The sequence below is a fragment of the Stenella coeruleoalba genome (genome assembly GCF_951394435.1).
Source record: "Stenella coeruleoalba genome assembly, chromosome: 2".
In the NCBI taxonomy this organism is placed as follows: Eukaryota; Metazoa; Chordata; class Mammalia; order Artiodactyla; family Delphinidae; genus Stenella; species Stenella coeruleoalba.
Window position 1 is genome coordinate 32292046 of NC_137147.1, and position 25928 is coordinate 32317973.

The 25928-nt window shown below is 50.8% G+C and overlaps 1 protein-coding gene and 1 pseudogene across 2 annotated transcripts in view; one reads left to right on the forward strand and one right to left on the reverse strand.

Annotated features, from left to right (window-relative positions):
• Positions 1-13228, reverse strand: part of GALNT16 (polypeptide N-acetylgalactosaminyltransferase 16) — a 98738-nt gene extending 85510 nt beyond the window's left edge. The window contains exon 1 of the mRNA XM_079913808.1: positions 13000-13228. Within this exon, the coding sequence (XP_079769934.1) occupies positions 13000-13176 (177 nt within the window). The 5' untranslated portion in view covers positions 13177-13228. The remainder of the gene's footprint in view (positions 1-12999) is intronic.
• An 11546-nt stretch (positions 13229-24774) lies between these two features.
• LOC307182498 (large ribosomal subunit protein eL21-like) lies at positions 24775-25612 on the forward strand (annotated as a pseudogene). The gene has a single exon. The product of its transcript is annotated as a large ribosomal subunit protein eL21-like (transcript).
• Positions 25613-25928: the final 316 nt, after the last annotated feature.

Here is a 25928-nt window from a genome sequence, read left to right on the forward strand (position 1 = left end):
GGCCTCTCACTGTTGTGGCCTCTCCCGTTGCGGAGAACAGGCTCTGGACGCGCAGGCTCAGCGGCCATGGCTCACGGGCCCAGCCGCTCTGCGGCATGTGGGATCCTCCCGGACCAGGGCACGAACCTGTGTCCCCCGCATCGGCAGGCGGACTCTCAACCACTGCACCACCAGGGAAGCCCTGAAATATTTTCTTAAATCAAATATTAAAATTTTAAAGACAGGATCCAGCCCTGCACTTACAGCGCTCACCTCACTCACCTCACCCTAATCCCAGCCCTATCAGATTATGTCTTTATTTTTTGATATTTTATTCAACAACTCCATTTCCAGGTATTTATCTAAGGAATTAATCAAGGCTATGTGTAAAGATTTACCTGCAAGGATATTCATTGTTGTGTTGTTCACGAAAATAAAAAACAGGAGAACATTTGGTTGAACCATATGAAACTGCGAACATTTGACTATTTTTCATCTAAAAAGAACAGTTTCATATTGTTCAGTCTAATGTAAATATCCATCATTTATGAACTGTGATTATATAATCTATGGAACATTCACCCACTGAAATTCTAGGCAGCCGTTAAAAAATATTTGGAAGAAGACAATGACATAGAAAGATAAAGTGTTATATGAAAAGAACCAGGTACAAAGCAGGATAAAATGTATGATTTCACTAAGAAAAATCCACCAAAAAAGATCTGAATTGATTATTCACCAAAATGTTAATAGTGGTAAGCCTGAATGGTGGGTTTTAGGGTGATTTTTCAGGTCCTTTTTGATTTCCCATCTCTTGTATATTAAACATGTACCATGTCCAAAGGGAGAAAAAAGAACATTCCTCTGCACATCTGACTCAATACAAGGCTCATCCCTGCTTCTTCAAAGTGGTCAATGTCTTAAAGCATATCTTTCTTTTTATTTACTTATTTAGGCTGCGCCGGGTCTTAGTTGTGGCACGCGGGATCTTTTAGTTGCAGCATGCAGAATTCTTAGTTGCAGCATGCAGACTTCTTAGTTGCAGCATGCATGTGGGATCTACTTCCCCGACCAGGAATTGAACCCAGTCCCCCTGCATTGGGAGTGCGGAGTCTTACCCATCGGACCACAAGGAAGTCCCAAAGCATGTGCTTTAAGTGGAGAAAATCTCTCGGATAAGGCAGCTTCATCAATGCAGGATCAGTAAATACAATGTACATGTTCTACAGTCCCCTTACTTGCCCTTTACAGACATGGCTAATCAACTGCCTGTTTCCCACTCAGTCTGGATGCAGCTTCAGAATCCTTCTCACCACAGTGCTCCAGGACACCACTTCCACAGGTTCTGAGGTGGCAGTAGAGCTGAGACCTATTTGTCATTCTGGCTCTAACAGGACAAAGACAAAACACCAAAAGCAACAGACTGGAACTAATCCCTCTAGTTTCCAAGGGAGTAAAAACGCTCCCTGCCTCCACTGCTCTTACCTCTCCTCCAAAACCGATTTTCATCACAGCAAGAGTTTAGAAGGGACTTTTTTTTTTTCAATTATACCTCAATTTTATTTTTATTTGAATTTTTGAATTTATTTTACTTTTTTTTTTTTTTTTCTGTGGTACGTGGGCTCTCACTGTTGTGGCCTCTCCCGTTGCGGAGCACAGGCTCCAGACGCGCAGGCTCAGTGGCCATGGCTCACGGGCCCAGCCGCTCCACGGCATGTGGGATCTTCCCGGACCGGGGCACAAACCCGTGTTCCCTGCATCGGCAGGCGGACTCTCAACCACTGCGCCACCAGGGAAGCCCTATTTTACTTATTTTTTATACAGCAGGTTTTTATTAATTATCTATTTTATACATATTAGTGTATATATATCAATCCCAATCTCCCAGTTCATCCCACCACCACCACCCTGCCCCGCCACTTTCCCCTCTTGGTGTCCATACGTTTGTTCTTTATATCTGTATCTCTATTTCTGCCTTGCAAACTGGTTCATCTGTACCATTTTTCTAGATCCATATATATGGGTTAATATACAATATTTGTTTTTCTCTTTCTGATTTACTTCACTCTGTATGACAGTCTCTAGATCCATCCACGTCTCTACAAATGACCCAATTTCATCCCTTTTTATGGCTGAGTAATATTCCATTGTATATATGTACCACATCTTCTTTATCCATTCGTCTGTCAGTGGGCATTTAGGTTGCTTCCATGACCTGGCTATTGTAAATAGTGCTGCAGTGAACATTGGGGTGCATGTGTCTTTTTGAATTATGGTTTTCTCTGGGTATATGCCCAGTAGTGGAATTGCTGGGTCATATGGTAATTCTATTTTTAGTTTTTTCAGGAACCTCCATACTGTTCTCCACAGTGGCTGTATCAATTTACATTCCCACCAACAGTGCAAGAGGGTTCCCTTTTCTCCACACCCTCTCCAGCATTTGTTGTTTGTAGATTTTCTGATGATGCCCATTCTAACTGGTGTGAGCTGATACCTCATTGTAGTTTTGATATGCATTTCTCTAATGATTAGTGATGTTGAGCAGCTTTTCATGTGCTTCTTGGCCATCTGTATGTCTAGAAGGGACTTTATGTATTTGTTTGTTTGTTTGGGTTTATTTATTTATTTTTGTCTGCTTTTGGTTCTTCGTTGCTGTGCACGGCTTTCTCTAGTTGTGGCGAGCAGGGGCTACTCTTCATTGCAGTGTGCAGGCTTCTCACTGCAGTGGCTTCCCTTGTTGTGGAGCATGTGCTCTAGGTGTGGGCGCTCAGTAGTTGTGGCTTGCGGGCTTAGTTGCTCCGCGGCATGTGGGATCTTCCCAGACCAGGGCTCAAACCCGTGTCCCCTGCATTGGCAGGCAGATTCTTAACCACTGCGCCACCAGGGAAGCCCTAGAAGGGACTTTAAAAAGAGAAGACACTGAAAGAAAACATTGACCTTGGTTTTAATGATGGTATAAGGATGAGGGCCCAGACTGGGAGGTGTCTGTGCCCATAGATAATGGTGAATTAGGAACTAAAGACTCAGCAGCAGCTGGATCAGAAAGTACTCATCCTGAAGTCAAGGTAAGCTAGGAACACAGCCACATTCTTTAGTTTATATATAACCTTCTGCTGACAACCTCATAGCGCTTTAGAAAGGGGTCGTGAACACATGTAAGGACAAGCGACGTCTGAAGAAACAGGATACAAGCCACATATATAATTTTAAAATTTCTAGTGGCCACATTAAAAAAAGGAAAAAAACAGGTAAAATTAATTTTAATAATATATTTTATTTAGCCCAATATATCCAAATATTATTTCAACACAGAATATAAAAAATATTAGTAAAGTATTTTAATTCTTTTTTGTACTAAGTCTCTGAAATCCAGTATGTACTTTACACTCATAGCACATTTCTTTCTTTCTTTCTTTCTTTTTTAAATTATTTTTTGGCTGCTTTGGTTCTTCATTGCCGCGTGCAGGCTTTCTCTAGTTGAGGCGAGAGGGGGCTACTCTTCACTGCGGTGCACGGGCTTCTCATTGCGGTGGCTTCTCTTGTTGCGGAGTACAGGCTCTAGGCGCGTGGGCTTCAGTAGTTGCAGCACTTGGGCTCAGCAGTTGTGTCTTTCGGGCTCTAGAGCGCAGGCTCAGTAGTTGTGGAGCACGGGCTCAGTTGCTCCGCAGCATGTGGGATCCCCCTGGAACCAGGGATTGAACCCGTGTCCCCTGCATTGGCAGGTGGTCTCCCAACCAGTGCGCCACCAGGGAAGTCTGCACATTTCAATTAAGATACTAAATTTTTGGGACTTCCCTGGTGACACAGTGGGTAAAACTCTGCGCTCCCAATGCAGGAGGCCGGGTTTGATCCCTGGTCAGGGAACTAGATCCCACATGCATGCCCCAAGTAAGAGTTCGCATGCCACAACTAAGGAGCCCATGAAGCCGCAACTAAGGAGCCCACAAAGCTGCAACTAAGGAGCCCACCTATTGCAACTAAGACCCAGTGCAACCAAATAAATAAATATTTTAAAAATCAAATTAAAAACAAGATACTAAATTTTCACCCGAAATATTTTATCTATATTGAGATTTCATAAAATTTACAGCTGAAAATGTAGATTCCATATACTGAAGTTCTTCTAAACACTCCTAGAAGTTTTCCAATAACTGAAATGGGTGTCTGCTTTTAAATTTAAATCAATTAAAATTAAATAAAGTAAACATTCAGTTTCTTCTGTTGCACTAGCCACGTTTCAAGCACCCAATAGCCACATGGGGCTGGTGGCTGCTGACCTTGGTCAGTGCAGGTCTGGACCCTGCAGGGCTCTCCCTACCTGTGGGCAGCTGCCATCTCCCATCAGAGCCCCTGTGACTATGTTCAGGGAACCCATGGCCTGGCTCTTCTGAACACTCCTGCTCAGGTGTGGGCCTCACAACCGGTTTCATTCTCTGACCAGGCCCTTTCTTACTCTCTCAGCTTGGCTTGCTCTCAGCTGTGTCCCAGCACAGGTGTTCAGATCTCCCAGGCTCCATGCTCTGCAGTTCTTGGGCTAGTCCACCCCAACCTGGCTCTGTGCCCCTGCCCAGGTGTGGTTCAGGGACCCTGCTTGGCTGGAAGGGTTGTCTAGGTGATGCTGTGTTTCTGCTTTGCAAAAAACCAGGGGTGGGCAATTTGGGGGTTCATCCAGGGGCAAGTCATTTCCTTTTGGTGTTTTGGGAGAAGGCCCTTGCCATTTTCATGCCCATACAAGGTGGCACCAAGATGGTACTAAAACGTTACTATGGGCACCTCTGCTCCTATCTGGAATCCCTCTTGGCCTGTGGCTCCAGAAGGTCCTCCATCGCCTTCCCTGGTCCCTGTAGGGTGCGCTCTGTCCCTTGGTTCCCTTTCTTCCTCTGGCCTCTTGGGCTGGTGAACTATCTGGGGGCTGTGGCTCAGTCCTACCACTTTACTCCTTCAAGCCACCAGCACCACAGCAGACATCACTAATCAATCACAGTTTCTTTCTCCTTGAGCCTCAGGCTGGGCTCTACCCCAAACGCTGGGATGATGCCTCCAGCCTCCCATACCCCCCGCCAGCTGTCCCCCAGCACCCAGTAAGGGATTTCACAGGAAGGGGAAAAGATGGCTTCCAAGCAAAGAATCTGGTCGCAGACTTATGAGGCAGCAGAAGCTAAGCCCCCTGGAACTGACTTGGCCACTTTGGAAGGCAACATAGGTTCCCTCTGGCATCAAGGCCAGACCCTCTTGAAATTAAAGACCTTGAAATGTCAGAAGCCGTCCCCAGCAGTTAGTTTAAAGAAGCTAAAAGCCGGAGCTGCTGTAAGAAGATAAAGGGATGGAAATCTGAAGTCTGAAAAGCGGTGTCTAAAAGCGCTTGACTTACAGGGCTTTGGGACTGAAGGTGTGTGACCTGAACCACAAAAATAGAATGGCTGCAGCTTGCCGGCCACATGAAGCCCCATCATACCAGTCTCCCGGGCACTGGGAAATCCACGAAACATCAGTGCACATGGCCTCAGACAGGCCCAGGCAGAGCCCACTTCCAGAAAGCAGCCCCTCTCACCCACCTCCTGCCTGAACAAAAAGCTGTGTGGGTTCGTTGATTCTGCCAGGCCTCAGGTGTCCACCCAGGCATAGGTGCCCACCTCCCTGTCTGCGGGAAGGCCCTGGATGCTTCAGCCTCCAGGGTCTGTTTGTACAGAAGAGGGCAGGAAAGGGCAAGAATTCCAAGTTCCTGCATTGCCAGAAAACATCTTTTCCGGAGTCCCGAATGCACCTGAAGAGAACACGATGAACCAGACGAAGAAACAAAGGGGTGCTGGATCAGGTACCAGCGCACAGAGGAATTCTCCTTCCTGCACAAAACTCTCCCCAAGAGCAGCCTCCCGTCCTGCCCTACTGCAACATTTCAACAAGGGCTCCATTATCTTTTGTCTTTTAAATCTCTTCAGGCACTAGCACCCTCTGTCCCCCCTCACCAGCCTCCTCTCTCTCTCTCTCTCTCTCTCTCTCTCTCTCTCTCTCACACACACACACACACACACACACACACACACACACACACACAGGACACACAAGTACCTCACTGATCTCACATTGTGGGGAAATGAAGTGTTCCAGCCATAGAACATTTTTCAAAGAACCTAGTTACCTCTTTAAGAACCAACACTTACTAATATATCTGACGACACTGCTGGAAATCTTTCTGAACTGAATGACATAAGCTCCCTGACATCCCAAGCCAGTACACTGAATGTAATTGATCACTTCCTGATGACTCAGGAACATGTTTCTGAGCCCATCTTTGCCATGATCTACAAGGCCTGATGATCTGGGCTTTCACCTTGGGCCACTTTTACCCTTGCTTACCCTGTAGAGATAGTTGCCCTGGGCTTTGGCTGTCTGGTACACTCTCTCCCTAGATGTCTGCATGGCTCACTCTTTTCATTCATGCTGCAGCTCAAACACCATCTTATCCAACAAGCCTTTTCTGGCCATCCTTCTCTCATCTTTCTGTCCCCTTTTGCCACTTTATTTTATTTTCATAGCGTTTGCCATCACCTAACACATTGTATAGTATATCTATTTATGGTCTGTCTCCCCGACTAGGATGTGAGCTCTTTGAGAGCAGGGATTTTGCCTGTTTTGTTATCCCCAGAGCCTATAACAGTCCTGGCACAGTAGGTACTCAGTAAATAATTGTCAAGTGAAGGAATAAACGATGCCTTCAGCACTTCTGACCAGTGTGTACCTGTGGGAGGAGGGCTGCTCCAACCTCACATGGCTGGTTGGTCCTTTGCTGTCACCTGTCACTTCTCAGTGTATCAGCAGCTCCTAGCTCTGCCCTCATCTTGCTTCTTTTAATCTGCTGTATATGTAGCCTATGAAAACCTGAAGGTTACCAGGAGATGGACAACCTTCTGAACTCCTTAAACTGATTTTTACAAAAAGTGTGGATTTCGGGGACTTCCCTGGCAGTCCAGTGGTTAAGACTGTGAGCTTCTACTGCAGAGGGTATGGGTTCGATGTCTGGTCGAGAAACTAAGATCCCACATGCCTCGCAATGAGGCCAAAAAAAGCGGATTTCTAGGCTGTGGCCTAATTCCATGCCTGTCTTCTGAATAAAGTCCAAGAGCTTGAGACTATGAATTCTCTACTCAGGGGTCTTTGCAGATTGTTGCAAAGTCCTTCTGGTCTTCCCGGATTGTTGCGAGTCTGAAGTCCACCCAGAGACACTCCTGCACATGTGTCTGCATGCCTCCCAGACACGCACAAATACAATGGAATTCTCCTTCAGCAGAAGGCGAGCTGCGTCCCTCCATCAGACAGTGTTTCAAGAGAAGAGAGCGGGGTGGGCTTGGTACAGTTTATTCCTTATGAGAACTGGTTTCATGCTCTTCTGAACACAAGTGGTCTGGTCTTTGTACACCTCACCCCCGGCCCTATTCTCCTTAATCCAAGCACCATCAGACCACGAGCCCTGGCCTGGGGCCACCTCACCTTTGCAGGAATGGGTCCAAAAGGTCAAAGTTGGTTTGAGCTGGGAGGGACCTTGGAGATCCTCTAGTTCAACCCTCATCTGACAGATGAGGAAACTAAGACCCCGAGAGTGGAAGTGACTCACTTATGGAAACACAGCCCCTTGAGAGTAGGGTTGAGCCTGGAAGAGGGATCAGTTGGCCTTCATTCTGCATCCTCTTTCTATCCCTTCACCTCCTCATCCCTGGTAGCCAACATCCGTTTCCATCCTGAGCCGTTTCCTTCTGCCTGGACCTGGCCTAGCTAGGGCCTGGGTGAATCGCAACGTCAGGGCCCACAATTTGGAGCATGTTAAGAGATGTGGTCACCGCCCCCCCCCGCCCAACCCCTGTGCTCTGAGACAGTGTTGTCTTCATCTCCACGGAGCCACACCTCACTTCATGGAATGGCAAGGAAGTGGCACTGGTGCCCTTAGGCTAAACTTGCAGCTCTTCCTAATAGGTCCAGAAAAGTGGAAAGGCCATACCTGGGGCAGACTTGCCTCGGTGTCTCCCCAGCTGTGGCCTGAGCCTTATCTTGCCTACAGAGTATAATGATGGCCCCCTCTGTCCCCAAACACCCCTTGTCTGCCACTCCTACCAGTTCTGAAATGTTCACAGAAGTCCTCCGGTGGCCTTACTGTCTCTAACCAGATACTGGCAAAGGGTGTGGCTGAAATTCAGGGTGTTGGGGAGCCAGGCAGGCCTGGGCTTCAGTCTCCTCCATAAACACAGCTCAGGGGCACTGCCAGCCGGCACCGCCCTGGAAAGCAATGGGCAAGGCCCCGGGACGCAGGACAGGCCACCTGGAAACTCTCCCCAGGCTGGATGAGGGAAATAGAAGTGGTATATGGGAAGGTCAGACTCAAGGGGCCTCAGGTGGGTGGAAAACCTTTGTGGGCCTCGTTCTGGGGAGCAGGAAAGAGCCTGAGACCAGCACTTCCGGCTTTGCAGCCTTGCCTCTGACCAGCCTTGGCCCCCTCTCCTTCCCTGTTTGGCAGCTCCAAAGGAACAGGGAGGGGACAGCACTGTGGCAGTTATGGGTTTCTTTTTCATCACCCTCCTCCCTGGCCTCAGTGTGTTCAGCCAGCCTTGCTTCCCAGGGCGCCAGGTCTCTTGCAGTATAATAATTGGGCCCTATTTCAGACTCGGTTACAGAGCTGTCTAACATCTTCCGAGACAGTCAGGACCACGGGCCTTTTTCTCCTCCTCCCACTGCTGCTGGAAGAAAGCGCTGAGCTGGCCACAGGGAGTGTGAAGAGAAACCCTGGCCAGCCTTTGGACCATTCCTGTGACAGTCAGCTCAGTGAGAAAGTGTTGCTTCTGGTAAAAACAAATCTCTCTCCCTGCAACTTTTACCCGCTAGCCACAGTTCCATTCCTTGGAACGGGATGGGAAACCAAGCTCTTTCAGTTCAGACATTTTGGCAAAGGGAACTGGGGGTGTCTGTGGGGCAAAGAGAACTGGGCACCTACACAAATTAAATATAATTTAATTTATATTTATTTTAATTGAAGCCTCTGCTCTCAGAGAACAGTGCTGGAAAAGCCATCTTCTTTGTTCCCTTCTACTAGGTAAGTGGGGATCCCTGTGCAGCCTCAGGGGTTACTACAGGACCAACTCTGGACAGGGGTATCCCTCAGCTAGCCACAAATCTCACACCACCATTCAAAAGAACTCTCTTAAAGCCATTTATTTGCTTCTAGAAAGGAAGCTATCATCAGCTTATCCAAGGATCAACACACCTAACAAACCATTTCACCCAAATTTATTTATTTATTTGGCCACACCGTGAGGCTTGTGGGCTCTTAGTTCCCCAACCAGGGATCGAACCCATGCCCTGTGCAGTGAAAGCGCAGAGTCCTAACCACTGGACCACCAGGGAATTTCCCTCACCCAAATTTAACATATAAAATACCCAAGGTCCAGAGATGTAAGTTTTTGTCCATGCTCACTCAGCAGTATCCCAACTGTAGGATAAAAAACTCCAGTTTAGGAAAACTCTTGCCTAAAACGTTCATGGTTTCGAATAGGAGACGTTGCAAATGAGTACACCTATCCTGAAAATACCCACAATGGACAGTCTTTTAAAAATATGTCTGTAAAGTGAAATTCCATGTAACACCTTCGCATCCCACCCATGCCTATTAGAGAATTAGCATATGGAAAACCAAACCAACCACAAATGTTCTTCCCGACTGTGAGTCCTAAAGGCTGAAGGCCAGCTGTGTCTGCTCCACTTCCTGCTTTGGATGCAGTCCAGAGCCAGTGAGCATCAATGTAGATTCAAGTGGATACCCCCACATCCACTGCCTTGCCCATACGTACAGCATGGAAAAATCACAAACCCTGCCACATCATAGCAGCCATTTATGGATGAAGTCCGTATCGCCCTTTAGTTTTACAGATTCTATAACCAATTTTTCACATCAAAATTTATGACACATGGGCTGACAACAGGGCAGAATATTAAAAATTAGGACCTCCCTGAGATATCTGGGCCATACGGTTGCCATGCCGACACCCTGCAATGCCAAACAATTGTCTCCAAGGTCCAGAAACAACTTGGCTGGCTTGGAATCACCCAGACATTGTGAAGACGGAGCTGCCTCCTGGCCCAGGCTGTTATGCAGACCCTCCCTTTTCCAGCTCAGCTCTCTGATTCCCCAGGGGAGTGATGATGATGCTTGTCTGAATTTTCTCAGCCTCTGTCAGCCGGACTAGCCACATCATTCCCTAAGAATCTGAAAATCCACATGCAGCGCATTCTGGTCCAACTAGACAGAGACGTGTTCTGGAATGGCAAGAAGACCAGTGAGAGGTTAACCACAGATTTCAAAGAGAAATTAAATCTTCAGCTGCACCTGCCCCTTTTAAGTTGAACAAAGGGTTTACCTCCCAGAGAAGCTGAACACACATTCCCCTGGCTCTCTAGTTATAGTCAGCTGGAGCTGGAATAAAGTATTAGTGGGATATGAAGCTTGGATCATTGCTCCCAGAGTTGGGCAGAAATCCTACTTCACTCGTGTAACAATACTTATTAAGTCTTGCTGTGCTCATCAAGGTGGGGATGCAAGAAGCTTCCTGCATTGTCCCTGCACGATAGCTTGCATTCAATGAGGAGACAGGCCGATGACTGGAAGTCCCACTGAAGCGAAATACCCCGAATATGGGAATACAACGCAAGGCTGTGTCAAAGGCAGGGTGTGACTGGGGATCAATGCCTATGGAACAGACATTCAGGGCTTAAAGCCTAAGAACAACGAGGGAGTTGGCTATGCCCCGAGTGGCCAGAGAAGGCTCGCGGCTCACTCCCAGGAACTTCCACTCTCCCTCTCTTCCTGCACCTCCATTCCTGGCTCGCCGATACTCCTTCACACTTTAAACTCACTCGGCTTCCAGTTCACAGCCCTCTTCTAATCTGCAGTAAGTCAAACCCCATGGGAACAGGGAGAGGGCCGAGAGGATGTTCACTGCAGCCCCCATGACCTGCCATTGCCACCACTCAAAACGAGTGTCGCCCACCTCCAGCAATGCCCCCCCAAGCCCCCGGCACCATTCCCAGGCTCTCAGTCTGAGTGGCTTTCCCCGATTCTGAAGCAGAGGCACCTGTGATGAGACCAGCCTCAGGCTTTGAGCAGCAGTTAGTATCTCTGTGCTCTTCCCTTCCATTCCCCCTCCTCTCTCCCCTCCTCCTCTTCCAGCTCAGACCCAGCTCAGACCCTCCTTCCATCACGTCACCACAGAGAAGGACAGAACATCTGGGCAGCCTGCCTCTTCCCTGCCACTCCAGGCCCGCCTACCCTGGACCAGAGCTGGCCCTCTCAGAGCGTAAGAACAGGGCAGCTTGGATGAGTCCCTGCTGTGGGAGCTCCCTGGGGGTATGGGGCCACTCCTGGTTTGCTCAGTTCCAACTTGAATCTGTCCACCTAGATCCCAACATTCTGGGGTCTTTAACACAGGAGGCTTTCCCTCATCAGCCCTTCCGTCCAAACATCCACAAGTGCTTTGGAAACAGTGTCTTAGTGGCAGGGACCCTCAGCCCAGAAGGGAACACTCCACCTAATCAGGCTCACCCCCAGAGAGCTCAACCAGACGGGGATCTGGCAATGGGGGAGTGGGGCTGGGGAAAACCCACAAACCCCAAGGTCTCCTCAGGCAAAGCCTGGAAATATGGTTCTTTTGCAGGGGATTTTCACTTCTTTCCGGGTAGGTAACAAGAAAGGGAATCTAGGGCAGGATGGGACTACGAGAGCACTTCCACGCCTACAACTGCCACTACAAACAACACACCGTATTCCTGGGGCTCAGCTGCCTTGGCACAAAGATCTCAGAGTCTACTCCACACAAGCCTTTGCCCTCCTGACCCTGCGCCTCTCCAGGAGCTCCTCACCCCTGCCTCCCCAGACCCAGATCTTTCAGAATGGCCACCCTGCTCCACTCCCCCACCCTCAACCCCTCACTCTGCTCTCCTTCTTTCCGGCCCCCGCCGGCCAGGCTGCACCGGGCCCAGCAGTCTGTCCTGCGAGTCGGGTCGCCCAAGAGTCTCGCCCACCATCCACCCCCATCGGAAGACTGCGGCCCGCCTGAGCGCGCCTCTCGCGGGTTCCAGAGCCTCCCGTCTCAACAGGTGCCCCTGCCACAAAGAGCCGGCTCCCGGGGCCCGGGCGGAGGCGGCGACAGGCACGCCCCAGCCCAGGTCCCCGGAGCGCCTGGGGGGCTCCCCCGCACCTCCGCCGTGCCCCGCCGCCTTGGTTTCCCCGCTCGCATTGACATCGCGGGGCTGACCTCGTGAGAGGCAATCTCCGAGCCTGGGCGCAGACACTGCTAGTTAGCGCGTCGTGATGGACTGGTGTTGGGGCGTGAGACGCCTTCAGGACAAGACCTTTCCCCGACCCGAAGAACCCCGGGGGTGATAGTGGGGAGTCCTCCGTGCCCCCCAAAAACCAGGTTCAAGTTGACCCGGACTGAGAAGGGAGCTCAAAGTCCAGCAAGTCCCTAGCGACCCTGCCTCACCCAGCGCACCCACCCCACGTCCTTTGCCCCCGAGGGGCTGAAGTGGGGTGCGCACAACCACCTACGCGCTTAGCAGCGTGTGGTTCCCACTGCCGGCTCGCCGCGCGCAAGGTCCAGCCGCCTTCGGGGGCGGATGAGACGCGGACAACCCCTAGTCCTCGGCCCCCGGCCCTCGGCCCTCGGCCCCCGGCCCAGGCTGCGCAGCACCCAGAGAGCCGCCACGTTCCCAGTCGCGCGTGCACGCCGGGCCCACCAAACTTGCAGTACTTTCTCCCAACCCCCACCCGTTGTCACCCTCCCTCCATCCGTGCGCCCTGGCCCCGCTAGCCCGACAGAGGTTGCCATAACAACGGACAGGAATGCTCCAACGTATACAAAGCCGGCGGGGCGCGGCGGGCACGCAGCCCCCGGCCTGGCCTCTCGCCCTCTGCTGCCGCGCGGGGCTAGGACGCGCGCCGCGGCTCCCCGGCCGGCCGCTCGGCTCGCAACGCGTACTCACAATGAGCGGGATGGTGCGGTCCTCCCGGAGCGGTTCCGGCCTCCCGCCGGCCCTCTGCGCGCCCCGGCCGCCGGAGGATGCTGCGTGGGCTCGGTTGTCCTGCCATAAGTAGTAGAAAGTGCCCAGGATCCAGGCTACGGTCAGAATGGCGATGGCATTGGCGCGGATCTTCCTCATGGTGGGCGGCTGGGCGCCCGGAGTAGGGGCCCGGGCCGGCGTGCTCTTGGAGCCGGGGCGGGGGCACTCGCAGCCTCAGCTGTTTGTTTTCGCTCGCGCCGGGCTGCTCAGTCCCGCAGAGCAGAAAAAGGAGAGAGGTGGGGGGTTGGGGGGGGGATAGGGAGAGACAGGAGCACGGAGCGATCCTCACGGTCCTAATGCCCTTCAGTCCGAGGCGCGCACCTCCCGCGGGCGCCCATTCATTCGCGCGCAGAGCCCGCCCCCCGCTCCAGCCCCGGCCGGCTGCGGGGCCGCTGCGCCCCGAGAGAGGAGCGTAGCGGGTGCAAAGCGGCGCCGGAGGAAGGCCCGGCGAGGCAGACGCCCGCGGCGGAATGGCGACGGGCCAGAGCCAGTCTCGGCTCCAACGGCTCGGCGACCGAGCTCCTGGCGGCTGCCCGCGCGCGGCCCTGGTCTGTCCCGCCTACCTCCACCCACCCCCGGACCGAGCGGCCCTGAGTCACCGGTTGGAGATGCGCGACCCCGGCCCGGGCCCGCGCTGCGGAGCTGCCTTTCTGGACTGCGCTCTGAACTGCGCTCTGGAACAGGGTTTAAGGTGTGTTCGGCGTGTCTTTGGAAAGGGACGGCTGGGCAAGAGGAGAGTCTGGAGTTTGCACCGGAATCCTCCGCAGCCTAGGATTCCGAGCCGCCGGAGGTCCCGCCCCGAGGAGGGATTGGAAGCTGGTGCACTTGACATTCGAAGAGAGCGAAGGGGAAGAGACGCTGTTTCATAGCCAGTGAAAGGAGAATGGGGGTACAACCACCCCCCCTCTTCCGTTGGCCTGGGGCTCCCAGCTTTCATGATGCTTCTTTCCACCCCGCCTCGTTGTCCCCTGGACAACCCTGGGGTATTATCATCACCATTTCATCAGGAAGAAGGGAGGCTGCCAGAGAGGCTGGAAGATTCGCTGGAGACCACACGACTAATTAGTGGGCAGAGCCCAGTCTAGAAACCACCTCTCCGTCTGACACTTTGAACAAAGTGCAAAACACCGTGTTGAGAGACACGGACACAGAAATCATTGAGATTGTGCCCCAGCCCTGGTGGCACTGAGAATCTGATGTGAACTACTCTCACTCCGGGCAGAAGGCAAGGTGGGCTAAATTAGTTCTAGGAGATCAGCACAGTGTCAGGGACAGAACAGACACTCAGATGTGAAATAAACAAACTAAGCAGGGATCACAGAGGAAAAATATTGTATTGCGAGGTGGTCTTAGGGGGAGGCTTCTCACAGAAGGTAGATAACTCCTTTGAATAAATTCTTAAGAGGCAGGAAAGGGAGAACAGGGCAGGATGTGCTGCGTGAACAGCATGAGCAAAGGTCCAGAGGATGAAAGTACTTGATGTTTTCAAGGAAGAGATCTACCTGGCGGTGCCACGGCCCAGGATGCTGGGAAGTTATTGGTGGGAGTTGAAGTTGGTCAGGCTGGGCGAGTCTGGACTCAGGAAGCCCTTTCATGTGAGACACAGGATTGTCAGGCTGTTTGCATCCTGCTGGTACTCCTGGGCACTGGCTCATCTGAAGGACCACATTAGGTCCTGGCCTCTGAATGAAGCTACCTCGGGAATCAGGCAGATGGTGAGGTCACAGTTCATGCTTTCCCCCAACCACCCCCATCAGCATTTCCCTGTTTCTCCAGCACTCAGGACTGAAGCACTTTTGTAATAGCTGCTCAGTACACTTCGGTTGGAGTGAAGTGAATTGAAGGAAGAAAACCTGAATGGGTTTTTTGCTGCAGAAAAGTCATTGTTTTAACTGCAATACCCTTTCCTCACTCAGAAGACTAACCACGAGGACAAGTCCAAAAATGGCCCTACCAAGAAAGTGACCCTAGAAAGAAGGGGACACGTAAAAGAGGGCCTCACAAAGAAATCTATAAGAATAGCGGGGCGGGCTTCCCTGGTGGCGCAGTGGTTGAGAGTCCGCCTGCCGATGCAGGGGACACAGGTTCGTGCCCCGGTCCGGGAAGATCCCACATGCCGCGGAGCGGCTGGGCCCGTGAGCCATGGCCGCTGAGCCTGCGCGTCCGGAGCCTGTGCTCCGCAACGGGAGAGGCCACAACAGTCAGAGGCCCACGTACTGCAAAAAAAGAAGAATATCAGGGAATTTGAGGCATGAGCTGTGTGGCAGTCAGGAGCAATAGGAGATGGTGTGGAGATGCAGGCCAGCCTTGCTCTCCCAGGTCTCCCTTGCCTGGGGAGTTTAATTAGACTGCAGTAGGGAACCAGGATTCATTTCCATAGACCACGATAACCCCTGTCAAGCCACTGGCTTGTTTCTGCAGCAATCATGGGGCAGACCCAGTGGTCATGTCCTCTGTGGGAAGCTAGGGAGACTTGCTCCTTAGGAATCAGGCCCCACAGCCATCTCTAGATGACGAGGAAACGTAAGGGCACTGCCCTTCTGGTGTCCCTACCCCCATACAGGCTCTCAGGTCAGCCAGGTGGGAAGACCTGGGGAATGACCCTTTGTTGATATAGGCTGCTTCTCTCATCCCAGCCTGGTCTATTAGGTCTAGCTGCCTTTGGTCTTGAAAGAACCAGGTGAGAGAATGTGGGATCCAAAGACATCACATCAACCCATAGTGAGAGGCTCCAAAGTCACCCCTAGGCATGGAGGATGAAGCTGGACCATGCCAAACCGAAATCAGGCTGATGGGTTACTGATGGCTCCAGAAGGAGGGCTCCATGAGGAGAGGGAGGGAAGAAGGAGCTGGAACTTGGCAGGTTTCTACAAGTCTTACCCCTTATTCCTCAGGGCTCAGTGGTGAGGATGCTGTACATCTGCACCAAATTGTCACCGCCAGGTAGCTCTGTCTCAGAGAGAAGTCTTCTCTACTCACCCCCCACCACAAAGAGAAACCCCCCAAAACCCCTAGGAGTGTAGCCTTTCTGGAAGGTGTTAGACTTCATAGCTAGCCCTTCCTTAAATGAGCACAATAAACTTCCCTGGGTGTGGGTGGTGGAGGTAAGGTGGCAGGTGATTACCTCGCTCACTGGACTCACAGAAATTTGATATAGACAGAGGCTGAGTGATGGGTCTCAAGCCACAGGCACGCTGGAAGAGCTGGGAACTTGCAGCTGCCACCTCGGCTACAGCCCACGGTCATTCTTCCAGATTCTAATCCCAAAGAGGCACCGAGCTGAGCCTTAGCCCTCCCTGAGATGGATTTCGGCGTTCAGAGGTGGCTGTGAACATTGTTCCCTCTCTGGGCCTAGCTAGCAGAACCACAGAATCAAAGCAACACCTAAGAGAGGTAGTGTTGCCTAACATCATTGAACTTCGGAGCCAACAAGAGTGATAATAATAGCTACAGTTCACTGAGTACCTAGCAGGTGCCAGCTGCTGTGCTGACATCTCACACGCATTATCTCTAAAGCCCCCGCGACCTGCAGCAGAGGACGCTGAGGCTCAGTGAAGCCCTCCATCGCTGAGAGTCATACAACAGGTGGGTGGAGGGACTGGGTTCGAATCCATTTTCCGTGCCGGGCTTCTGAGGCCACTGGGCAGTCTGCAGGGTGGTAGAAGTTCTGCATGTAGGGACCTCACTTCCCTCTCTGGACCTCTGTTTTCTTTTCGGTAAAAGAAGGGTTGCCGAGAGATGACCTCCAAGGTCCCTCCAGCTGTGCCATTTTGGACTTGCAGTTGTCTCCCTTGTCACTGCTCTCAGGCACGGCCCCCTTCTCTTTCAAGCTGCTGAAGCCAGCACTCAGGTAAGCTGGGCAGAGTGCCGTGTGGCCCCGGCGCTCCCAGAGGGCCCAGGGAACTGTCTGCCCCTGTGAGTTTGATGTGTGGATCTGGGGATTGGGGTTGTTAACAGAGGGCAGAAAGGGTATAGGTCAGTGTGAAGCCCGAGCTCTGGAGCTGGACAGCCTGAATTCAAATGCTGGTTCCGTCACATATTAGAGTGGCTTGGGCAAATTCTTACTCCCTCTCTTAGCCTCGGTTTCCTCAACGGTAAAATGGGGCAGTGACAGCCCTTAACTTGCAGCATTGTTGGGAAAGGTAGGATGAAATGAAGCAAGTAAAATCCAGTGCTTGGTAACCACCGGCGTCCCCTGGAGGCCCACTCTCACAGGCAGTGCTGCTGCTGCTGGGGTGACGGGGACTCCTGAAGGGCCCGCCAGGGCACCTGCGGGGGACTGCTCACCTGGGCCGCGAAGGAGAACAGACCCCAGACAGGCCTCTTCAGCCACACCCAAGTTCCGACAGGGATGACTGTCCTGCCCCACAGGCGCGTGGCTGCCTCTTCCAGAGCCTCTGCTCAGTGGGGCTGGGGGGGAGGGGAGAGGCAGAGTGTACGGCCGCAGCCTCTGCTGGGTGTCCATTCTCGCTGGCTTACCCATTACCCTCGAGACTCTGGGTCACCTCAGGAGCCTCTTGTCCTGTCTGCATCTGCAGCAGGGGTCCAGCAGGAGGCTGAAGGGAACTGATTAGACTCCCATGTCTGCTCGAAGCAGGAAAGAGGAGCCAGGGATGGTGAACAGAATGTACGTTACCATGAAACAGACACTGTGCCAATACACCATCTCAGAACACTCACGACGACCCTGTGAGGAAGGCTCCACCCTCTCTATCTCACGGATGAAGAGACGGATGGCTGCAGAGGTCACCCAGCCACCAGGTGGCAGGTATGCTACCCACTGTCCCCACTTAATGCACCAGCGTATCTAAGGAAAAGCTTTTTATAAGTCAAGTTTCTACGAACCATTATAGATCAAGTTGAGGACCTGGCTCTTTGAAAGGAACTCAGTTCTTTATTAGTCATCATTCTGTTTGTCTGAGAACCGTGGCTTTTTATATCAGTTTCTGCCCCTGGAGTATAAGCCCCATGAGGGCAGGGGTTCTTGTATGTTTTGTTCATCTGTCTCCCCAGTGCTTAGAACACTGCTTGGTGTATATAGTCCATGCTCATTGAGTATTTTTTTTAATGTAAGTTTATTGTTATTTTATTTATTTATTTTTGGCTGCACTGGGTCTTTGCTGCTGCTCGTGGGCTTTCTCTAGTTGCAGCCAGCGGGGGTTACTCTTCGTTGTAGTGCGTGAGCTTCTCATTGCAGTGGCTTCTCTTGTTGCGGAGCATGGGCTCTAGGTGCACGGGCTTCAGCAGTTGTGGCGCATGGGCTCAGTCGTTGTGGCGCACGGGCTTAGTTGCTCCACGGCATGTGGGATCTTCCCGGACCAGGGCTCGAACCCGTGTCCCCTGCATTGGCAGGCGGATTCTAAACCACTGCGCCACCAGGGAAGTCCTTCATTTAGTATTTGTTGGTGGAAGGAAGGAGGGAAGAAGATGGGCAGGGTACTCAGTGCAGCATGCATTTCTGTCTTAAGTCAAGCACCTGAGAGATGGTGCAGGACTAGAGCCCAGAGAAAGGGCGCAACTCATCTGGGTCAGTGTGGGCCGGTGTAGTGAGTAACCCAGGTTCCCTCCCAGCGCTTCCACAGGAGCAGCTGGCTGCCCCCCAACCATGGGGCCAGGAGCCAAACCCCGCTGCCCCAGATGAGGGGATGAGAAAATCCTCTGTGGTTCCACCAGAAGTCAGGGAAGGAATGACCCCAATTTGGTGAATAACTGCAGGAACTACAAAAGTTATTACTGATCATGAAATGACCCAACTGCTACATTTGGGAATAATAGGATTGCAGAGTTAGAGGGCTAATTAGAAATGTGTCACATGCTTTTTCTTAACAGCAAGGAATTCCTACAAAGGAGAAATGCATAAATAAAGCCAGCTGGTCAGCAGAATTGGTCCTGGAGGCAGAGCCCTTTGCAAGGCCTACCTGACCTCCCTATCTCACTGCCTGTCTCCTTCGCCCCTTCCCCTCCTCCACAGCCTCTGTGGAGCTGAGTGGCAAAGATCCTCAGAGCAGACCAGCTGGCCCAAAATGTCAGGCCGCTGCCTGTTACATGCCTGTCTCTTGCCCTCGAATGGGAGTCCCTCTGGGCCTGGCAGCCTTCTTTTGTGTATCACCAGATTCCAGCACAGCATGGGCCATCATGGCAGCTCTCACTAAGTATCTGTGCGATGAGTAAATGAATGAATAAGTATCTAGGGCAGCAGGCTGGTTGCTACTCCCCATTCTGTCCCACTAAAATGCCACCTAGCCCACTCAGATGGTAAGCCAATGCCTGTTTGCCCATTAGGGTGGTATTTCCAGTCCCTTTCTTCCCTTTCCTTCTCGAATGCCTACCACGCCAAGCACTTCTAGCTTCCAAGAATACAAAAACGAACAAAACCTGATTCCACCGCCCGAGGAGCCCGGTAACTGATAATGGGGAAATAGGCACAGACGGTCACAAAAGGGTATAACAGAACTCTAGTCAAACACAAAGGGGACTTCATCCAAGGAAGGAGTCATCTGAGAGCTGAGTATTAAGGATAAGCAGGTGGACAAGATGTGGAAGGGCATTCTGCACAGAGGAAGAGCAAAGAAAGGAACTAACGTGTGGAAGTGTATGGGAGGGAGACCAGGAAATGGTCAGCGGGTGGTGTGTACTGGGTAGGGAGTGGTGATGGTAACGAGATTAGAGAGGTAGATGGGCCAGTTAACAGATGTCTTGTATGCTTTTGTAAGAAGTTTGGACTTATTCTGGTAAGCCACGGAGAGCCACCCAAGATTTTGTAACAGGGAATGACATGATCAGTTATAAATTTTAGTGAAGAGGCTGGAGAGTAGTGGTGGGGGATTACAATGACTTTGCAACAGTCCCAGCAAGCAGTGCTGTGAGCCTGGGTTAGGGCAGAAACACTGGAGCAGAAGAGAAAGAGGGTTAGACTCAGAGGATTTGGGGATCGGTTGGAGGCGGAGGCGAGAGAAAGGATTTGAGAATAACACGTACGTTTCTCGTGTAGGAGACAAGTACCTTGGTGTAAGGTAACCACTAACTGAAATGGGGACACAGGACGTGGAGCAGATTCGGGAGACTTGTTCAGTTGAACTTGAGTTCTCTGTGGTCTGCCAAGGAAGGGAGCTGTAAATCCAGGTCTGGTCCTCAGGTGAAGAGCAGAAGAGGCCAGTCAGGTCGAGAAGAGAAAACCAGAACACAGCTGGGGCAAAGACGCAGCTGGGAGGCTGCCCGTGTACCCAGCACCTAAGCACGGGGGAGAGGCCGTGTGTACCAGAGATCAGGACTTTTGGATCCCTTGTGTGAAGATGAAGAGACAGAACTGGCTTTTTTTTTTTTTCCCCTGCCTGTCAGATGCCCTGATTCAAGCCCTGGACCCAGGCTGTTAGACATACTTGTCTTTTTATCAAGAACCTCATCATCTCGTACATGTTAGGATGGACCTCTACACCTAGGGCCGGAACAAAATTTGGCTCAAAAATAGGTCAGGTGATAAGACCAGAGAGCATTTGAATTGAAAAGAGACCCGTGGTCCTTGTCCTGCATTTCCTTCCATCTAATGGTGCCTATAATCGAAACCTCCATTTTCCTTGAGAAACTGGGAAGTGGAAACTAAGAGAATGTTCCCAGGATTGGTATATAATTTGAAGCTCTCAGCAAGGCTGAAAATACCCATCGATATATTCTGAAGTGTAATTTCCACTCCCTTACCAGCCAAAATAATTGAAGAGGAAGAAAAAGCTGTTAATGCAGGAGGCGTGTGACATCAGATCCACTTTGCCTGGAAATTTACCATTTCAAAGCAATTGAGGGTTTCTACAGCCAATGTTTATAGTCATACGTGTCCCCTCTCACTGGAGTCACCCTCTGAAGCGATCAAAAGGCCCATCAGTCTGGCTTGGACACTGAAATTGTACACAGTGTCTGGAGCTGATGTGAAAGCAGAGAGAATTTTTAAAATCATGCTGCCGTTTTGTCAGCACATAAATCTTGGGGTGTTTCATCCTGGTAGGTGGTAGAAACAGTTGGGGCTGCCAGTGCTCCTGGGACCAGTGGTGGCAGGGCTCCGTGGTGGCCTGGCCAGGCACAACTTCTGCTCTCCCTTGGCATCCCTGTCCCCGTGTCCCTGCACAGACTGTCCTCTTCCTCTAGTCTAGGTTGGCATTTCTTTCTCTTGCCCAAAGATGCCTGCCTCTACCTGCATCCCAGTGACAGTGAGTCCAAGGGCCGCGGGTTCTTCAGCAGAGCGGGGGGTCGTGCCACCTCTCACAGCCTCTGCCGGACTCAGCAGGAGAGACAGACAATAGACTTTACGGACGTCCGTCTTCTGTCTTCTGCCAGTGCCAGTGTCTGTGTGTGTGTGTGTGTGTGTGTGTGTGTGCACGCACATGCTATTTTTCAGTTGGAATTGGACTTCAGGTTTTTCCTGGAATTACTGATTTCTTTCCCTATATTTGTGTCCAGTGGAGGAAATTTCTAAATCCGTGACCAAGCATTTGTCTTTCCTTCCATTTCTGAATCACATACCTTTACAAAGGCCACTACCTAAAGACAGAGCATTTAGTATGTTCTCGGGCAACTGGGATGACTAGGAGGTAGGGAACCTGGGTTTTAGTCCTAGGTGTACCATAGGCTAGCTTGGTGACCCCTTACTTATGTTTCAAATAAGATCTTTGGTACAAAAGAATTTGGAAGGTCCTTTCTAGTGCTGGTATTTTAGGATTCTGTTTACTTATTTTAATTTTTTAAACCATTCCCTGCCCCAGCAAGAATTATTGGCAATAAACTGAGATACAATTTTCTTTATTATCATTGGGTCCCCCGGCCCATATTACATACATACATATACACCCAGACAATTTAAAATGTTCCACTGCATGAAGAATCTGAAAAGTTCCAGAATACAGCAAACTAAAAAGGAGAAATTGGAAGAACGTTCAAGAAATTGTTACATCCAGGGACACCTCTGAGGAGGGGAACCCGCGGTGAACGGGCGTGGGAGATTTCACTGCATATATTCTTTTGTACCTTTTGAATTTTTTGCCACGTGCATTTATTACCTCTTCAATTAAAAACTTTTTTAAGCAAGAGTTTTCCTTTCTCTTTCTTCGAGCACAGGCCCCTCTGCAGCTTAGTTCCTAGCAGGGGAGGAGTCCATGATGGGGCTGGCATCATTCGCTGGAAGCCACCCCTCAGCCCAAGCCCTCTGGCTGGGTTAGCCAACATCCCTGCTCCCCTGGCTGCCCTGTGTGCCTGGAGGGGGTCTGTGGGTGCACCCTACTGCTGGCTGCCCTTGCTGGGGAGTGCTACCGCTCCTACTGTTGGTGGCACTCCAGCTGGACTGTCAAGCTGGTACAGGGCCTCTATTCAAGGTGCTCCATTAAGGGGCTGGCCTTCATGGCCCCAGCAGCCAGACAGGCAAAGGACCTAAGAGTTCAGCATAGGCGGAAGTGTATCCAGCCTTAAAACCTCCAGATCTCGCCATTCCCTTTCAAAGACAAACTGCCTTTTTTTCCCCTCTTTTTAATATTTATTTAGTTACTTAGTTGCAACGGGTCTTAGTTGCAGCTGGCAGCCTCCTTAGTTGCGGCACATGGGCTCCTTAGTTGTGGCAGGTGGGCTCCTTAGTTGCAGCTCGTGGGCTACTTAGTTGAGGCTTGCCAGCTCCTTAGTTGGGGCATGCGAACTCTTAGTTGCAGCATGCATGTGGGATCTAGTTCCCTGGCCAGGGATCGAACTCAGGCCCTCCACAATGGAAGTGCAAAGTCTTATCCACTGCGCCACCAGGGAAGTCCCCAGACTGCCTTTTGTTTTGTATTGTTTTCTGCTGCTAATATAACATGAAGACAGAAACATGAAAGAGAAAGAACAAAAGGGCCAGAGAAGAGTGGGGAGAAAAGGTCTCTAAGGTGCTCTCTTCTCCTGGCCCCAACCCCACTCTGCCTGCCTCTGCTCAGCAGAGCTGGGCTGCAGCATCTCTGGCAGGGTCCCACATCCCTGGTTTTCTCCCCCGGTGCCAGTTCCTCCTCAGCTTTCCCTCACGACATCCAGCTTCCACCTGGCCTTCCTCTTCCATCTCCTTTTCTGACTGTCACCTGCGATGGGTCCTGGGCCACTCCACCCCTCCTGTCATCTCTGATTCCTCCTCCTTTGGCTTGCCTACTGCACTGCCACCGTGTCCAGAAACAGCTGCCACCTTTAAGGTCCACTTCCCAGACTGGAGCCACTACCTGTCCCACAACTGGGATTGCTCAAGGTGGATTCCTCCACCCGCCATTCTTTCTTGCCAGGGTCAATAAAGCCCAGGTTGGGGCAAGGGGACAATTGAGAAGCCATGACAGCGTCAGACAAGGAGCAGAAGATGGAGATGTGCCCTTGAGAGAGTGGACAGAAACAAGACTCCAAGAGATGAAAAGATACAGCGCATGAGGAAAAACAGCTTCAGGGAAAGAAAAAGCAGAGAGCGAAAGCCAATAAAAGTGTAATAAATACTAAAACCAGAAAGGGCTGAACAGAAAGCATCCAGAAAGCAAGGGAGTTAGGTCAGAGGGAAGGAGCAGGAAGGGAGGGGGTGGTCGGCACTTGTGGGGCTGGAGGCCGGAGAAATGGTGCAACAGAAATCTCTCAGGAAGGGTCACTCACCTCCCAAGCTATTGGGCTTATTGGCTGCAGCAAGCAAAATCTATTTAAAACACACCAGGCGTCTTGCCTCGTTCTGTTTCCCTGCCCAGAAAGAGCTGGAGCCAAAGGCTTAGGGAACCATTCTAGTGTTAGGACCCTGCATGGACCACAGGGCTGAGACCATGAAGATCCACTGCCCCATCTAGGAATCACCCACCTCTCCCTGCACACACGAGCTGCCAGGCCACTCAACTCACAGCACCCTGATCGCAGTCCCAAAGGTTACTTGTGTCATGCACTTCCACTGGGAAAGACTCAGTGACTTCCTTCATTCAGTCTTCAAGCTTGTCAGAAAACAGATGCTGCTCAAATGTGACAGCTGCTCTAAAGGGGTGCTCAAAGGGAGCTCCCTGACCAGTGGGAATATATTTAATGATAACTGGAGAGGCCCTGGGTGATCAGATTACAGCAAGACAAAGTAGAGAGCATGAAAGGACATCAAGGATAAAATGGCCCTAGGGAAACCATATGGGATTTGAATTGGAAAACCTTTCCCCGGGCTGTGTATCTTTTGGGAATCTCTGATCTGGAGAAGACCTGACCCCTCATCCACCTGTCACAGAGGAGTACAAAATAAGGTGGCTGCTAGGAAATGCGGCCAAACCACGCAAGCTATGTTTTCTCCCCAGCTGAGGGTGGGTCTGAGAGGTTCTTCCTTCCCTGGCTCTTCAGCCCATATATTGTATAAAATACTTTTCAAGGCTGAATATAAGCCCTCTGTTTTGCATGAGATTTACATTCTTGAGAAACTTAGTGTACAAATCAAATGAAATTTTGCCTGCCAGAGAAGCTGGCTTTTCAAAATAAATTTGAGGTCAACCTTATGTTTAAAAAGAAGGATGGGGCTTCCCTGGTGGTGCAGTGGTTGAGAGTCCGCCTGTCCCAATGCAGGGGACACGGGTTCGTGCCCTGGTCCGGGAAGATCCCACATGCCACGGAATGGCTGGGCCGGTGAGCCATGGCCGCGGAGCCTGTGCGTCTGGAGCCTGTGCTCCGCAACGGGAGAGGCCACAACAGTGAGAGGCCCGTGTACCGCCAAAAAAAAAAAGAAGGATGGCTTTTGAAAGTGAATAATCATCCTGGTTCATGTTTGTAACTTTGGAATTTTGAATGACTGATTTGGATGGATGTAGGGAGTGGAGGATGGGACTATCTAGAGATCCATCTATGGTTTGCTTTCAGGTTGCAATTTAAACCTTACTTTAAAACAAACGCAAAATTTAAGCAGATAGGTGTGTTGCAGGAGCTACTGCTAAAGAAATAAGAATTAAAAAAAATTTATTACAGAAAATTTCAAATATATATTAAAAGAAGTAGAAAGCCTAATGTAAAAAACCCAGCCTACTTCTTTTCGGCCGGAACAGCCATCTTCCAGTAATTCGCCAAAATGATCAACACAAAGGGAAAGAGGAGGGGCACCCGCTACATGTTCTCTAGGCCCTTTAGAAAACATGAAGTTGTTCCTTTGGCCACATGCATGCGAATCTACAAGAAAGGTGATATTGTAGATATCAAGGGAATGGGCACTGTTCGAAAAGGAATGCCCCACAAATGTTACCATGGCAAAACTGGGAGAGTCTAAAATGTTACCCAGCATGCTGCTGGCATCATTGTAAACAAACAGGTTAAGGGCAAGATTCTTGCCAAGAGAATTAATGTGCATATCGAGCATATTAAGCACTCTAAGAGCCGAGATAGCTTCCTGAAACGGGTGAAGGAAAATGATCAGAAAAAGAAGGAAGCCAAAGAGAAAGGTACTTGGTTTCAACTGAAGCACCAGCCTGCTCCACCCAGAGAAGCACACTTCATGAGAACCAATGGAAAGGAGCCTGAACTGCTGGAGCCCATTCCCTATGAATTCATGGCATGATGGGTGTAAAGAAAATAAAAGGCCTGGACTGTGAAAAAAAAAAACAAAAAACCCAGCCTAGACAATTATCAACTCACGGCCAATCCTGTGAGAACCATGGACTTTGGAGCCAGACGACAGATCCAGAGTCTGAACTTTACAGTACAAGACAAATAGGATTAATCCTACTGAGGCTGCACAAATGCCCTAGACTAGAGCCTAGAGTACGGGGATAAGGGCAGAGAAATTCTTATTTAGCAATCAAAGAAGAAACCTGAGACTTAAAAAAAAAAACCAACCCCCCCCCCCCACATTCACATTCTGTCTCTGTCTCTCT